The 16812-nt window shown below is 34.2% G+C and overlaps 1 protein-coding gene across 7 annotated transcripts; it reads left to right on the forward strand.

Annotated features, from left to right (window-relative positions):
- The first annotated feature begins 1729 nt into the window (after nucleotides 1-1729).
- Nucleotides 1730-13623, forward strand: LOC112519523. Of its 7 annotated transcripts, none has more exons than XM_025127700.1 (16): nucleotides 1730-1904; nucleotides 2148-2210; nucleotides 3870-3970; nucleotides 4076-4177; nucleotides 4716-4751; nucleotides 4899-5009; nucleotides 5244-5330; nucleotides 5427-5545; nucleotides 6000-6101; nucleotides 6707-6889; nucleotides 7266-7332; nucleotides 12452-12505; nucleotides 12721-12810; nucleotides 12948-12974; nucleotides 13126-13152; nucleotides 13390-13623. In XM_025127700.1, the coding sequence occupies exons 3-16, from the start codon at nucleotides 3911-3913 to the stop codon at nucleotides 13504-13506; spliced, it is 1182 nt and encodes a 393-aa protein (XP_024983468.1). In that variant the 5' UTR covers nucleotides 1730-1904; nucleotides 2148-2210; nucleotides 3870-3910; the 3' UTR covers nucleotides 13507-13623. The 7 variants fall into 7 exon arrangements, with proteins under 7 accessions (XP_024983468.1, XP_024983472.1, XP_024983474.1 ...); XM_025127704.1 differs by having other exon boundaries at nucleotides 5247-5330; XM_025127706.1 differs by lacking the exon at nucleotides 4716-4751.
- The last annotated feature ends 3189 nt before the right edge of the window (nucleotides 13624-16812 follow it).

Raw genomic sequence — 16812 nt, forward strand, 5'->3', positions numbered from 1 at the left:
ATTACGATGTGTTGTGTTTTTTATAATTCATCTTGTATTGATAGTTTTTTTCTTTAATTGCACCACGTGTTCGTAGCATACATGTTATGTGTTCATACTATTTCTACGATATTCTCTCACTATGTGGCTTGTTCATGTTCATCACTCGTTCATACTATGTTCATACTATTTATACGATATTTTTATGATACTATTGTTCACAAGTGTTCATATTGTGTTCATATGTACACTAGCTGCATATCTCAACACTGGCTCGCTTCTGAATGTCTTCACAATGAAGGAACTATTATTCACGAGTTATTCATATTGTATTCATACCTGTTTTTTTATTTATTTCATTTCGTGTAACATGTATTCTTATTATGTTCATAAATGCTATGCAGTCCAATTTTATATATATGTCAATTTTTGTTCGTATTTTACACAATGGTTCATATATATGTGTGTGTGTGTTCATATGGTTCTTACATTAACAAAAATAATGTGATTTTTTGATTTTGTAACTCCCAATTAATGATATGGGAGTTACATAAATTTCTTTTACCTAAATACCCTTTTCTCCTTTGTTCACATATGTTTTTTGAAATGTAAATTTAAAAAACTAATTTTTTATCATGATTAATCATAACCGTTTATTGTAAGAATCAATAGCCAAAATTGTTTAATAAAGTTAACATAATAATCTTGGTTAATATTTGAACCAACCCCTATATAGATAAAATATATAGATATATATATATATATATATATATAATATAACTATGTTGTAATTAATGATAGATACTATGATTCATTGAAGTTTGTACGGTTACTTTAAGTGGCAAAACCAACCCATGTGAGATTTACTTCATACCCTAATAACTCACAACTCCATTAAAAACATATTGAACTGAATCATCCAGCATTATATTTGTCCAACTCCATCTTTTATTTTTAACAAAAATACAAACAAATCTACAATTTTTTATATTTTAAGTTCATAAATATTTTTTATACACATATTAAAATCAGACAGAATATGAATTAAAGTAGTTTATTGTACTCTATATTATTAATTGTTTTTAAAAAAAAACTAATAAACTTTTTCATTTTGAATGATCAAATTTCTGAACTATTTTTTTTATTACAAAATCATTAAACTTTCTCTTTTTAAATAAAAAAACATTTAAAAATATAAAATTTAATGGTTTTCTATTCAAAGAAACTCAATTATTTAAAATAGAAATATTTAATGAGTTTTCCATTAAAAGTAATTTAAAAGTTAATGGGCCGTTTACTAAACGCTTATCTGGTAAGTGTTTAACGGATAAATTTTCTCGTCGGATTAACATGACAAAGGCCAAGAATCTTATCGGATAAGAGTGATGAGAAGGATGAAGAGTTTTACCGGGTAAGTGAAGATGACGACTTTTACCCACGTAAGCGCTTACCAGGTAAATTATTGCATTCAATACATTTTGATATATTAAAATCTTACACATCAAAATAAATTATAATGTTAACTTATATCAATAAACATTTACCGAATAAGCATTTAAGTAAAGAGCCCTGAACTATTTAAAATGAGAAATTTGTTGGGTTATTTCTACTATTATATAGATTTGGGAGCGCAACAGCAACAGCAACAGCAACAGCATGCATACAAAATGTACAAAAATTTCTCACTTTTAACGTGGCAATTTCCGACACTCTTTACTCTCTCTCTAACACTCTGTTTCTCTCTCTAAAAAGTGAGAAACTAGCAAACAGTCAAAGCAATACCCGCGGCTAATTTTGTTCGATAAATATATACACAGTCTCGCACCAAAATAGGATTTTAATCGGAGTTGATATCTTCCTCGCCGGCCGGAAAAATCTTCATGTAATCCAACTATTCTCTGCTGATTCATCTGAAAATCTTTCAGGTCGGTGTTTCTTCTCTTATCATTTTTCCGATCTCTGATTGAAAATGTATAATCGATAAATCTCAGAGAGTCGCTGTAGGATCTATTGATTTTATGTCTACTATTATCACTCTCATCTCTACTTGAAAATTTTCAGAATCCGAACACACAGTCATTAATCATCACTCCACTGGTTTCGCGTGTCTGTGTTTGCATGTATATGTGTGCTTGCTGTTATTTTGTTTTTTGTTTTTGGTGATTTAGAGAAGCAACAACAGAAGATCTCAAGAAAAAACCGAGACACTTCTTTCTCTCTCTATGGAAGAGGTTTTGTTTTCTTTTCCCTTACTAAAATCTCTGTGTGTTTTGATGTATTTTAGGTCATGAGGTTTAAGTAATTCTCTCTCTCTGACACACACACACCCCCCGCACACGCAGAGTTTGCATCTTAGATTTGTCACTTGTCGATACAATTCATAGTTTGCACGCGCATTTGCAGTTGATTAAAATCCTGATGGTTACAGAGCTGTTGTTGTCTAGATTAGTAAATGTAAGGATTGAAGATTGAGTTATGATGTCAAAGTTGCGATTTCTTAGATTGTAGTTGAAACTTCCAAACAGGGTGGGCTTATTTTTCAGTTAGCCTCCCCCCCCCCCCCCCAAAAAAAAAAAAAAAAGGAGTGGAGGTACTGTATTAAAAGGCATAATAATAGCAGATGCTTGTAGCAGCTGCAAATTGTTATCATGTTGATCCAAGTAAGAGATGATGCTTTGAAGTTGAAGGTCTTGCTAGAATTGGTTGTTTAGGATACAAACAGTTAACATTATTTGGTTAGGTGTTTGGAGTCAAACCTGCAATACTGTATAGCCGAGTCAGCACTTGCTGCAACTCATATCGAATCCTTCAAATATGTATTGCACTTTCGTAAGATATGTTTAGCCAATTACATCTTTATGTAAACAGCCAAGTATATTTGAAGAAGATAAATGAAAAACTATAAAAAAGCTGGCTGAGCACTCAAATTGGTAGCTTAATATATCTGCATCATACAAACCCTAAGCTAGTTAAGGATGGTATTTGCATCTTGCTGTTTTACATTACTTTTGTGAGTTTGTTCAAAATTCATGGTAATTGGGTTGCTTGTAGGAGGACTTAAAGAATTTAAATTTCAACAACATTCTATTAGCATAAATTTGGAGAAAAGTTTATTTCACTGCTACACTTAAATTGCAATAACCTGCTTGCTTATTAAGCATGTTATGTGTAACTGTTAACTATGGTTTTTGTCATGAGCTTCTATGTGATCCACAAAATCCTTAAATTTGAGGGACCTGTTAAAGACAGCCAATTTGAATACGCTGCTGGCTAACAAGGAAGTCTAATCTATTGGACCTTATATTTGTTCTTAAAGCTATCTTCCATCTTCCAATTCTGAATCACCATACATGCACTGAGTGAAGTACGAGGAAGCATGGTTGAAAGAGCATTCCAGAGTTGAATGACTGAGCATAACTTCGATTATCATTGCTCAAGATAATGGTTCAGCAGCGATTGGAACATATATGGCTGCTTTGATTTGGTGAAAATTATCTGCAGTTTTCTAGTGTAAGATAACGTAAGAAATTATTATAAAATCTTTAGCATAGCTTAGGCTTTGTATGATATCTACATCTTATGGTTATTCACTGAAACCAGTTAAGTTAATTCATGCTGGGAAATGTGTTTTGGGGTATTTGAGGGTGGGGTTTTCCTTGACAATCTCTATGTTAGATTGTGTCGAACCAGCTTTTATTAAATGCATTATTTGCTATTAATAGAACATGTAGAAAAAGGCTTTCTACGACAATACAGTTTGTTCTACTGGTTATTATTACTGGTGTGAATTTATATTCAAGTCTTGGTGGACCAGCTAGCTTGTATCCGTTTTCTATGATCATAATTTGCTTGTTTGTCCTCTAGTACTGATATGTTCTTCATTCTAACAGCTGCATTTTGGTATGAAAGTATATATAAACTAGTGCTGTTGATGAGGGAAGCAAAATCATGGAGGAATCTATTGAGGAAAAGACGACTCCATTTTGATTGGGTAAGTTTATGTGGTTGTAGAGTTTGATTCTGAGACATTTGCTCTTAGTTTACATTATTGAGAAAGCTTTGAATAATCCTAATGATGTAAGTTCTATACATGTAGGGACGTTATGGAGTCAAAATGAAACCATTCATGGGAGCTGCTTGTATCATAATGCTGTATATTGTATATAGAACCACAAATTATCAGTACCTGGAAACAGAGGTAAAAATTGCAATTGATCAGATTATTGAGGATAATAAGAGTAGATAAGGATAATGAATCTTGCACGTCTTTAATTAACTGTCAGTTTACTGATAATTCGATGCTTCTTCTGCACCAATTGTTTTTAGCTATTGCCAAGATAGGAAACTTTGGCATTTGTGAATCTTCAATTGTCAATATTCAAAACCAAAAAGGTTGTATTTCCCTGGATATTTCCGAACTCGTATTCGTTAATAAAGGAGATCTATGTCCGTGACAACTACCATAAGCATTATTGGTGCCATTTTGTAGCTTTTAGGAAGTGTTGCATATTTCATGTGACTAGCTCTTGTTCTAGATGCTTTTCCATTTCTTCCTTGATGAATCACTGTTTAAAATGTGTGGTAAAAATTTGTTCCCGTCTTATAGAGCTATAGTACCTTATCCGGAAACTTATTAGGAGGTTTGCTAAAGCATGGGTTAAGATGTTTTTGAAATTTCAATCTTCCTATTTACGTTACTTCACTAATATGAATGTTTTACTGATTTGTCTCATCAGCTGGATTCAAGATTTGATCCACTCTACACGTCAAAGGTAGATTTTGAAAAAGCATTGAAATTATTAGCATCCTATTCTTCTTTACTACTCTCTTTGTCACGGTGCAAGTTGTGACCTAAATTTTGTTCATGTTTGGGGTTTGTTATAGCATGAAACTAATGTGCTTTCACTGCTATTCTCTAGGATTATGTGTTAGCTTCCACAAGTTTGAAGGGGTTACCTCGTGGTATTATTGAAGCTAAATCTGACTTGGAATTAAAGCCTTTATGGTCGACAAGTAGTTTGAAATCGAAGGTTAGACACAACCTTGGTACAAATTTTGGTCATAAATGTAAATATTCTAGTTTCAGTAACCAGCAATACTGATCATCACAAATCTTCATTGATTGAGGTTGCATCTGGTGGAATTGTTATTTCTAAAACTTATCTTTTTCTTTTATTTATATTTCTTCTGGTTATCTTGTTTTGCAAAACATTGTTTGTGTGCATGGTCATCGACTTGTTTAATGGGCCAACTGTTATGTATAGAAGGGAGATGCTTCCAGTACACATAATTTGCTGGCAATTCCAGTGGGTCTCAAACAAAAGCGTAATGTTAATACCATTGTTCAAAAGGTATAACAATGGATTGCCATTTATATTCAGTATTTTCAGTATATCTCATGATGTTTTGATGTGTAAATTATGTTGGGCTAAGACCAGTCTTTTCAGTTTCTTACAGAAAATTTTACTGTGATCTTATTCCATTACGATGGAAAGGTCGATGGCTGGCGGGATCTTGAGTGGAATAACAAGGTCATACATATTGTAGCTCAGAACCAAACAAAGTGGTAAGGTCACACTTGAATTCTTTTCGGTATGGACAGCACTATTTTGCTTATCTTGTTTTCCCATAACATAAGTTCCTATGGAAGATCAAGAGGAAAACATCTGAAAATGGTTCAAGGATACAATTCCTAGGGAAAGCTAATGAAATATATGCTATTTGAATTGATTGTTTTGTAATGTACAGCCTTAAGTTTTTGGTATGCATGTTCCATCTTAAAGAGCAAAAAAATCAACCACTGGTATCCCCAGAGTAAAGACTATCTGGGAAAATCGACTATGGCAGGGCAAAGCATATCAACTTTAACCTATTTTCTGTCTTTGTTTATGAAGGCTTTGGCTTGGCCCAATATGGAACTTATATTACAGAAGTTTAGGTAGAAAGAGAAAATGACTTGAGTAACAATTATCTAGTTGTTAGCAATAATTGTCTAATTACAATATTTATTAATATCTTAGGTGGTTTGCAAAACGATTTCTGCATCCTGCTGCTGTGTCGATTTATGACTATATATTCCTCTGGGATGAAGACCTAGGAGTGCAGCACTTTAATCCGAGAAGGTAGGTTGACCTGTGACATCGTCTTTATCTACTTTATTATATGTAACATTATGTTCTCACATACACTCATCTGTTGGAGTATTGCTTTTCACCTTCTTAGGAGCAAAAAGTGTGGTAAAAGGCGCTTGCTCCAAACCTATGACCTTTCCTGAACATAAGATGCTTGTAGTGAAAGGCAGTCTTGGTGGACTAAGATTGAAAAAGCATTTTTTTTCATGAATAAGAACCATCTGTACTACACTTTCACCATGCAATTGAAAGCTTGAAGCCACTCGCAAGAATTAAAAGCTTGTGCAACATATATTAGAATCTGATTCTGAATATTTGCCTTTTGTTCATCCAAATATTTACTGTTTGATGATGCCATTCTGTTTTGTTGTCTATGTGAATGGACATGTTGCTGCATAATTCCCTTCCTAGTCAATCATTGATGAAAATATGCATATAATCCTTCGTTTCTCAGACAGTCCAATGTTACTGAAGCTACCAAGTAGAGAACCCATTACTGTGACCTGATAATATTTGAAGGACTAATAATTTAGTTCAGGTTTCTTGTCATTGGCTTCCTCAATGGAGTGGTCATTTTTAGTTTTTCATATTTGCAGCTACTTGGATATTGTTAAAGCAGAAGGGCTGGAGATATCACAGCCAGCTTTAGATCCAAATTCCACTGATATACATCATCGGATCACAATTCGCAAGAGAATGAATAAGTTTCACAGGAGAGTGTATGACAGCAGAGGCAGTGTGAAATGTTCAGATGACAGTGATGGGCCACCATGTGCTGGGTAAGGTGGCATACACATACTAGCTATGCGAACTTTTGAAGTATATAATATCTATATACAACAAAGCACACACACACACGCACTCCTCACCTTTGGTGAGACTTGAACCCTTGACCTCCAAGGAGGTTGGGCTCTACTGGTAACCCGGTGTCGCTGGTTCATTGACCATTTGGCCACTAGCCATGTAAACTTGGTTAACAGGAATTGGTTTAAGCAACCAAGTCTTGCCATGCAGTTAGCTTTATGCCTCAATGGGAGGAAATATATGAATTCATTTACAAAGATGCATAAAAGATCTCCGTATGCTAACCTTAGTATTGCATGTCTGTAAGATAATTTAGTTCAAATGTATTTATATGGTTCTTGAAATTTGCAGATTTGTAGAAGGAATGGCTCCAGTTTTCTCCAGAGCTGCGTGGCATTGTGCCTGGCATCTTATTCAGGTAACTTGTGTGATAAACTTTTAAGATATCCATCGATCATTTGACAATGTATTTGATATTTCATTGAACATATTACTCTTTACCAATAAAGGAGAACTAGGCACTATGCTTCACCAACTTTTGTTGCACCCATTGTTTTTGATGTTTCAGATTAGCAGCATCTGAATTATTCAGTAGCTTGCCCACAATTTTTTTCCTCCACTGTTTGTGGCAGTCTCCCTTTTGTAGTATGTTAACTAAGCACTCCTGTAGATCCTTGTTTCAGGCATGATTGGTATCACTCAACTGGAAAATATGATAAATAATTATGATTACTTCACATTTTTTTAATCTAGAAAGGACCAACTCTGCCAGTGTCAGGTTATTTGGACTATGTTTATCATCAATCCAACCTAATCCATTCTTTCACAAAAAAGAGTAAACTACGATTTTCGTCCCTGTGGTTTGGTGTTTGTAACATTTTCATCCCTGTGGTTTAAAGTTGCTTTTTTCGTCCCTGTGGTTTGCATTTTCTTTTGTTTTTTGTCCCTCAGACTAACTTCGTAAAAAAAGTAAGTTAAATGAAGGGTATTTTTGTCTCTGTCTCTTTTTTTGTTTTTTCTACCTTTTTTATTAAATAATTTTTATATTATAGATGTTATTATATTAGGGTTGGGTTCTGGTGAGAAGGAAGGTTACGGTGAGAAACGTAAGAAAGGATCTCCTCCACTGGATGCACCTTAGGATGAGATGCAATGAGATGCACCGGATCAATTCCCGTGAGAAGCGGAATTCATGGGTGGGTAAGAGATTATAAGTGATCAAGGGTCTAGATTTCTTCTTACGCTTTTCACCTTAACTCTCCTTTCACACGATCCCTCGCCTATTATATTATACCCCTACGCACTCTTCCCTCTTCCCACAAATCCCACCATGACCCTCCACCCTGCACCCATCTTCCTCCCCTTCCTTTAACCCATCTCCAGTGAGCCTCCCAATTCTCCACGAAATCAAACTCATTCGTGCATTGATTGGTTGTACAATTGGTATTTGCGTTGATGTAAATGATGATTTCATTAAGAGAATCTAGTCTTTGGCTTAGCTCACTTACCTGAGCCCTCAACACTGAGTTGGCTTCGATTTGAACAAATCGCTATGTAGTAACGTTGATTGTATTCAAGATCTGTGAGTTACCTTTCTTCAACCCCTCCCTTCGCGATTCTTGTGAACCAAAAAGTCAAGAAAACCCATCGATCTTTCATCTACATAACCTATGGTTCATCTTCTCCATGGTGGCCTCTAAATTTTAGAAATTAATCGTCTCTATCTCCAACATCCCTTTCCCATACGGGTAAACATACCTAATATAGGTGTGACTGTGTATAACACACACACCCTTATGTGTATAGATCAATCGATGTGATGATTCAAACCAAAATCGAGAAACCAATCAACAAATTTAATCATATGATAATATTTGGAAAACCAAAATCATAAACCCATCTATGAATCGAAAACGAAAATCGATAGATTATATTGATCTAAAACGCATACAAAAAGTAGTGAAGAATCAACCTTTGTTTTTCGTCTGTTAGTTCACCAAGTAGAAAACCAGATCAATGGTGCTTAGATGAAGAAGAGGACACGGACGTTCAAAGATAGGTGGGGCAAAGCCAGAGAAGGTGAGGTTTGGTGGTACCAGTGAGGGTGAGCTCCGGTGGTGGTGGGTTTTTATGGGTTGAAGATGGAGTTTATTTTCTTCAGTTTCCTACAATCACAATTGATAATTAACTTGCTTCAATGAAAATGAAAACCTTATGGAAAAAGAGGAAAAAAGAAAAGCATCAAGGGCTCCCTTTTCCTTGGCATTAAAGGTATATACCTGCAAATTATTTAAACCCAATTTGATTTGGTTTTTGGTCTTTGTTTTTATCTGAGGAATTGATCCTTGTTTATTGGAGGATTTAGGTTCTCGTCATGGTGGATTTCTCACCGGTGGTTTGCAAAAGGGAACGGGGTGTCGGTGTGCCACCGAAGAAAGGGTGGGGGGGGGGGGGGGTTGCTAGTGTGACATGGAATCACCATTCTTTCATTTGCATAATTCCATTTTCCCCTTTTTTCATGGAATCCCCTCTCCTCCTATGTTTCTGCTATCAACCTACAAAGAGGATCTATCACCGGAGATGGAGGGGAGAAGGAGGGTTGTTAGTGTGACATGGAATTGGAGCAGTTTATAACCTCTCCTTATATATATATATAAGTACGTAACTACGTATATACATACACTCCAGACAATGACAGACTTCATTACCATCTTCGGCCGAGGGGGAGGAGGGGGAACTCGCCGGAGATGGTAATGAAGTCGGTCATTGTCTGGAGTGTATGTATATACGTACTTATATACATAAGGAGAGGTTCATTTGAGAAGTGGTAAGTATTTGAGAAGTAAAGAAGTGATCCTGGCTCTTCATACGGTCAAGATTGGTTAAAAATTGTGGCTTTGACTGGTCAAGCGAAAAATAGAGGGGTAGTTTCGTAACTTTTACAAATAGGCGGCAACCAAGTGCATATGTGAACCCATAGTTTATATGTGAATTACACGGGTTCATATATGAATCAGTTAATTAGTTCATATGTGAATCACACGGGTTCACATATGCACTTTTTTTGCCCCGCCTATTTGTAAAAGTTACGAAACTACCCCTCTATTTTCCACATAGCATGCGAGGAACTATCCGGTGCTTCACAGTCAAAGCCGCAAATCTTGATCAGATGAAGGCCTAGGATCACTTCTCTACTTCTCAAATACTTACCACTTCTTAAAAAAACCTATATATATATATATATATAGACTTGGGATCACGTGAGACCAGCCTGTTTTCGTGAGACCAGCTTTTTACACTTGAAACTTCACAACAAAATGTTGTGAAGGTAACCTTCACAGTGTTTTTGCAGTGAAGGTTCGACTTTTTTAAACCTTCAAAGTGTTTTTGCTGTGAAGTTTCAAGTGTAAAAATGTGGTCTCACGGGTCTCACGAAAACAGACTGGTCTCACGTGAACCCAACCCTATATATATAATATAGATATATAAATTAATTTAATGTAAATAATATATAATATTGTTATTAATTTTTTTGATAAAAAATAAGTTAAAATAGTAAAAAGACCAAAAATTTACTTAATTTAACAGACTATTTGAGAGTGTTAGTATGAGCTATGAGGGATGAACAAAGTACAAAGCACAGGGACGAAAAAAGCAGTTTTTAGAGACCAGGGACGAAAATCGTTATAGACATCAAACAACAGCGATGAAAATCGTAGTTTACTATTAAAAAAAAGGACTTCCTCTCTCATCCACATACACAACTTTGCACCCCAACCCAACCTGATATTTGGATTCATTAGTTACTCAACCCAATACTACATATTTTTATACAAGTTATTATTTAATGTTTTATCATCTATAATTAATTTGTGTTTTACTCTAGATTACAAAAAATATATTAAAGCTTCAAATTCTAAACAGTAAAAATAATTAAATGAATAAAAGAATTAAGTGAATAAAAAACATTTGAGTAAGAAGTATGACTAAAAATAATTAAATGAATGAAAATAATTTTATTTACCAATGATAAATTGTCATGTGGTGGGTAAGAGACCAACCCAAGGCTGGTTCAACCACCAGTTCATTGCCATGGGTCACTGATTTCCTTCTTCTACTAATTTTTCTTCTTTTGTCTTTATATGACCAATTGGTTTTTATAACCAATAAAAAAGAGCCTTTAGGCATTTTCTGCTATAAATTTGATTAAAAAGGAATATGTTTTATTAACTAGTTTGATTCGGTTATTTGAGAGGGCGTCGAGGGAATTGCACATATAGAGATTCAAAAAACTGCACAAAGATTCCTCCCGTGATATGAGTTACTCCTTGATCGCTTATACTGCCCCAATTCCAAACATCTGACTAGGGAACACCTCTCTACTTAAAAGAGGAAGGAATCTTTTCTTTGTAGTTTATTAATTTTTTGGATGACAATCCCCTACTTTATTATTGACTCGTTGTAAAAGCAAAAAGTTGGTTGCTTGTCTTCTGTCGGAGACATTGCAGTGGTTGGGGCTGTGTGAGGACAATACACTGAACTCTAAAGGACTACAATATTTTTCCACTGCTGAATTCCATCTTTTTTTGTGGCTGACCTGGTACTCATCGGATGCCAAGGGAAACCGAGTGATATTGTTGCATTAAATTTCTTTCATCAGTTTGGAGAGACGGAAATGTTACATTGTGGTTCTTCTAAAAAATGGATCTGCGTAGAATTCACTCCCAACATCTAGCTCTGAGGAGGGCGCCCGAACCACATATATGTATATATTGTTGAAAAATGTGATACAAAACAACATAAAGCAAAAGCCTGAGCAAGTACAGCCGTGCCAATTGATAAATCCGTTTTTCTTTTATATTTTTAGCATTCAGATAAAGTTGGGATTTGTGTAGGGTTTTAGTATAAATATAACACTTCCATCCCCATCTTTGTATCATGAAATTTAAGAGAGAAACAGTTTGAGGATTAGCATTAATAGCTTTGAGAGTTAGAATCACAATTTGTGATTAGGTTTGTAATCCTCTTTCGGTTTCTCTTGGGTGAATAAACAATCCCCCATTCACGTCTGGAGGTACACCATCCAACCAGTGGTGGAACCAGGTTAATTAGTGAGTGATAGTGCTTTGCTTCCTTTACTTGTGGTTTGTTCATCTTTATTTTGATCTGTTTCGTTTCAAATTCGGGTTTGTACTGTTTAGCATAAAGTTTGTAACTTTATTTGCTTTGAGACCATGTGGTATTAAAGTCCTATCATATAAGTATCTATGTGAGACATATACTACTTCAACACCCTCCCTCCAATACTGTGATAAATGGGCTTGGGTAGAACTCACTCCCAAAAGCTAGCTTAAAAGGGTGCTCAAACCACATATTTATTCAACTATTTCTCCATGCAATTGATATTCAACATACTGATTCGATTGCTTCTTTGCATCTGGATACATTCTTTTCTAAATTTCCATTTCCCACGATTTGTTTTCTATCTTTATACAATTGTTTATCGGTTGATAAGAATTCAATTTGTCTACTCCCAGAACGACCTTGTTCATGGATGGGGGATGGATATGAAACTTGGCTACTGTGCACAGGTGAGTTTAAATATGTGATTATAATATTGAAATATTATATTTCATCTTGTAAAAAGAAGTACTAAAAATGGGAATTGTTCCAATTTAACCTGGTTTTGGACCTATCCGATAATTAAACCTTATGCTGTCGGTTTCAAGTCAGGTTACCAAAACATGCACATTATGCCCATCTTTTAGAACCTGAATTTGACTACTATTGTTTGCATATTCTTAAGGGGGACCGGTCGAAGAAGGTGGGAGTTGTTGATAGCGAATTTATTATCCATCAGGGAATACAAACGTTAGGCGGGGCTTCTGCTAAAAAGGTTGCCCATTTTCTTCATTATTTTTTACCCTCAATTATGTGTATATTTTGGCTCATCACACATTTGGTATGCAATTGACTAGTTTGCTTTCCCCTTCTTCTATCAGTATTAATTAAATTACAATCTTTTTTTTTCAGACCACGAATCATGTGGATTTGATGAAGGTATTCCTCCTTTCCTTTTTTTTTTATATGCAATTCTTTTTGTCTCCCTGTGTTCAACTCCATCCCTTGTTGATTCATCTTTTGGATTCCAGCTTTGTTTTCATATGTTTTTCTATATTGATGGTTTCATCTGCTCTTTTTTTTTCTTCAGAAACATGGTGTTGATGTGCGAGCTGAGGTGAGCCTCTAAATTCTCTACATTCGACTGTTCTTTCTTTGGATAATTTATATAAGTTAAAATCCTCGTATATATTTACATACCTTAAACATTGTATGTGAAGATTTTGATCTCTCTCTCTCTCTCTATATATATATATATATGTATACTCACGCACCAGTGATGGGGGTTTTGATCTTTGTAACGTGTGCATGTTGTGTTTGGTGTGGGTGTAATATGTTGTTGTGTTGATGGCAGATAAGGAGGCAATCGACAACTGAGCTTCAAATATTCAAACAACGATGGGAAAAGGCTGTAAAGGAGGACACGGACTGGGTGGACCCTTTCTATAGAAGAAAACAAAGACGAGCATAGAGTCCTTAAATTCACTCGGAAGTTTTGACATTTAGGTTAGTTTTGCTTACTTCACTCACATTATGATACAACCATCACCTCTTTCAAATCAAATTCAAATTGCTTCATTTCATTTGACACCATCATCTCATTGTTTGAACTGATCACCCACTCTCTGATAGCAAGTATCTTTGTATCCCACCAATTCCCAAGTTGACCGCTACATATACTTGAAGCACAAAACTCTTTTCGTATGAAAATAAACATGGTTAAATCACTCACTTTCTGTGCATCGTCATCTTTAAACTAGATTCATACATGGTCTCATTTTGTTGGTCAAAATGAACCAAGACCTTACATGATTCAAAGGTCAACTACATCCTTTGAAGATGAGAATACAAAAGTCAATAACTCGATGGGTTTCGTTGTTCTCAACTGCAACACCAGCCATCCTTGTTAATCATCAAAGGTCATGATAGCCAAATAAAACTTTGATGGCTGAATAGAACTCACCCAAAGCTTTGTCTTTGCTGGTATGAGCTTCGTATTGTCTGAATCCATATAACTCATTTTCGGGACTAATATTAGCCGCCATTTGGTCAACCATTGTTAAGGATTATTGCGCTTTGTATGTGTTGGCAGATCAAACACAAGCGTAGTTGAGCATAGCTGCACCAGTCTAAATTTAGGATCAAAACATCTATAACAGTACCGTTTTTCTTCTTGAAAATGGTTTCCTAAACAAAATTATGACTTTTTCAAATTTCGACTGATTTTGAGAAATGGCTGCTTGATGGGAAAGGTTATATGAATAGTTTTGTTAGAAGCCGTTTACCAAACACTTATCCGGTAAGTGTCTACCAGTAAAATTCAACTCCATCACTTATTTGCCGAGTAAGATTTTAGTCAACAAAAATGACATCTTATCCAACAATTATCCGGTAAGCGCTAACCATGGTAAGAGTCGTCGATCTCACTTACCTAGTAAAACTCTCGATCCTTGCCTTGCTCTTACCGAGTAAGATTCTTGGTATTTGTCATACTCATTCGGTAAAGTAATGTGACTTGATAATAATTACCCTGGTAAGTGTTTCGTAAACGGCTCCTTATATGAATAGTTTTGGCATAACTTTTATATATTTTATCACAACTTTTGGTATATTTATATTTATGTATTTATGCTTTAAGTACCACTTTTTTAAGTTTTGGAAAGAATGATGAAAATGGTATATTCATTTGGTTTTATAAATGTAAGGATTTATTCATTATAAGGATGTATATAACATGTTTGAAAAAGTCCAGGGTTTTATTCAACTCATTTTAGAAAGTTCAATGTCTTATTTTTATCAAAATTATTGTTTAAGGACTTAATCATTCAAAAATATAAAAGTTTATTGGGCTTTTTTTTCTAAAATATATATATATATATATAACAAATTAAATTAAAATGACTTATACAACATAATAATGTAAAAATACATAAATCTCAAACTTTCCAAGACCAATTTGTAACTTTAAAACTTCAACAAAAAATATAGTATAAACATATAAGGTACACCAAATTCGATATGTTACTTATTTAGAGTAGGGTTCATACGAGAATGTTATTTATTTAAGAAAATAAAAGAATGACCGAATCATGTGTGATTTTACATTAACATCACGCACAAAATCACATGTGATTCATAGTATCTTGCCATGCGCTATAGGGTTGTTCCTACATTTTTTTGGCCGTTAATATAAAATCATATATATTTTTATACGTAATTAGATCATTTTCTTAAATAGATATCATTCTTGTATAAATCAACCTCTACTTATTTATCATACAACTTTACTATCAATAATAATGTGCTCATTAGATATCTAAATAAGGAAAAAAAATTACATTTTACAGAAAATTTGATGTCTTAATTAAAGATGCAATACATGATGCAAAACCCTAGTTTTCAAATAAAAAAACAAAACAACCACAAGAGTGGTACTTGATTGGTTTGAGTTTGGCTTCAAAGGTCAAAAGTGCTTGGAGATCTCAGGTTCAAATCCACGAAGGAATAAAAATCTTCTTGTGGCCACAAAGGTTCAAATACAATGACTCCGGACTACCTGTAAAGCAGATGGTCTTCCTAAGATTAGTCGGCTCACATAGCGGATTGAATATTCAGGTTAATAAAAAAAAATCCCAAACACAAGTTAATATAATAATAATAATAATAATAATAATAATAATAATAATAATTGTAATAGTAATAATTATTATTATAATAAAATAGAAAAAGTCCTTGTTCGGCTTATTGTTCTTTTATCAGTGGATTTCCTGTACAGCTCTTGCGTCTTTGACACCCGATAGCAAACAAGTGCTGAGTGCATAACAAGGTGACCAAACTTAAATAAATAAGACCATTTTTAATGGTGACAGACATTTAACTCTACAACAAATTGATTTTATAAGATGTCTAAAATATAAAAATGTCTTAAAAAATACTTTATATGATTAAAGTCTACAGGACTAAACCAAAAAACGTCCTATCTAGACGTGTTACAATAGTTTTATAGGACGTTTTTAAACGTTTCAATAAAAAAATTAGGATACTTTAAAATAAAAGTGTCGTATTAACAAATTTTATATGACACTATTTGAAAAGTGTTTTATAAAAAAATGGGTTTATAGGACAATTTTAAAAAACGTTTAATAAAATAGCTAATAGGACAATTTATTTTAAAACGTTCTAAAATACTTGTTAAAACGCCTAAAAGCGTTCTATAAACTTATTGTAACTCTTTTAGATAAAGCGTTTTATAGTTTGGTCCTATAAACCTAAGTTTTGTTAAGTATTTTATTAAGACGCTTATAGTTTAATCCTATAAAGCCAATTTATTGTAGTGTAAATACCAAATTTGACACTAAATCATTCTAATAGGAACATTAAACCCTACACGAAATTTGGTGTAATGGATATTAACACGTTAAATTTAGTGAAATACTATTTACGCCAAATTTTACACTAATTAGAAAATGAATATACTTCGAATCTTACGTTTTGGTGTAAGATTTGGTGTTACCTCCTTGAATCGGCAAAGACAAAGTTGCAGAGGTTACTATCATTGGTCGTTCGTATGAAGAGAAGCGACTGCCAAAATCAAGAGTGATTAAAGAATCGAGGATGGAAACGAGAGGAAGGGGGGATCCAGAAAATGAAGAGGCGAGAATGGAGAAAGACGAGGGTAACATGGGAAAAAGGAGAGTCTGAATCGTACTGGAGATGGATCCGTGAGGGAACAACTTTTTGTCTGATGATCCAGAGCTATACCACCTCTTAATGGTAT

This window comes from Cynara cardunculus (genome assembly GCF_001531365.2).
Source record: "Cynara cardunculus var. scolymus isolate 2C chromosome LG 10, CcrdV1, whole genome shotgun sequence".
Taxonomy (NCBI): domain Eukaryota; kingdom Viridiplantae; phylum Streptophyta; class Magnoliopsida; order Asterales; family Asteraceae; genus Cynara; species Cynara cardunculus.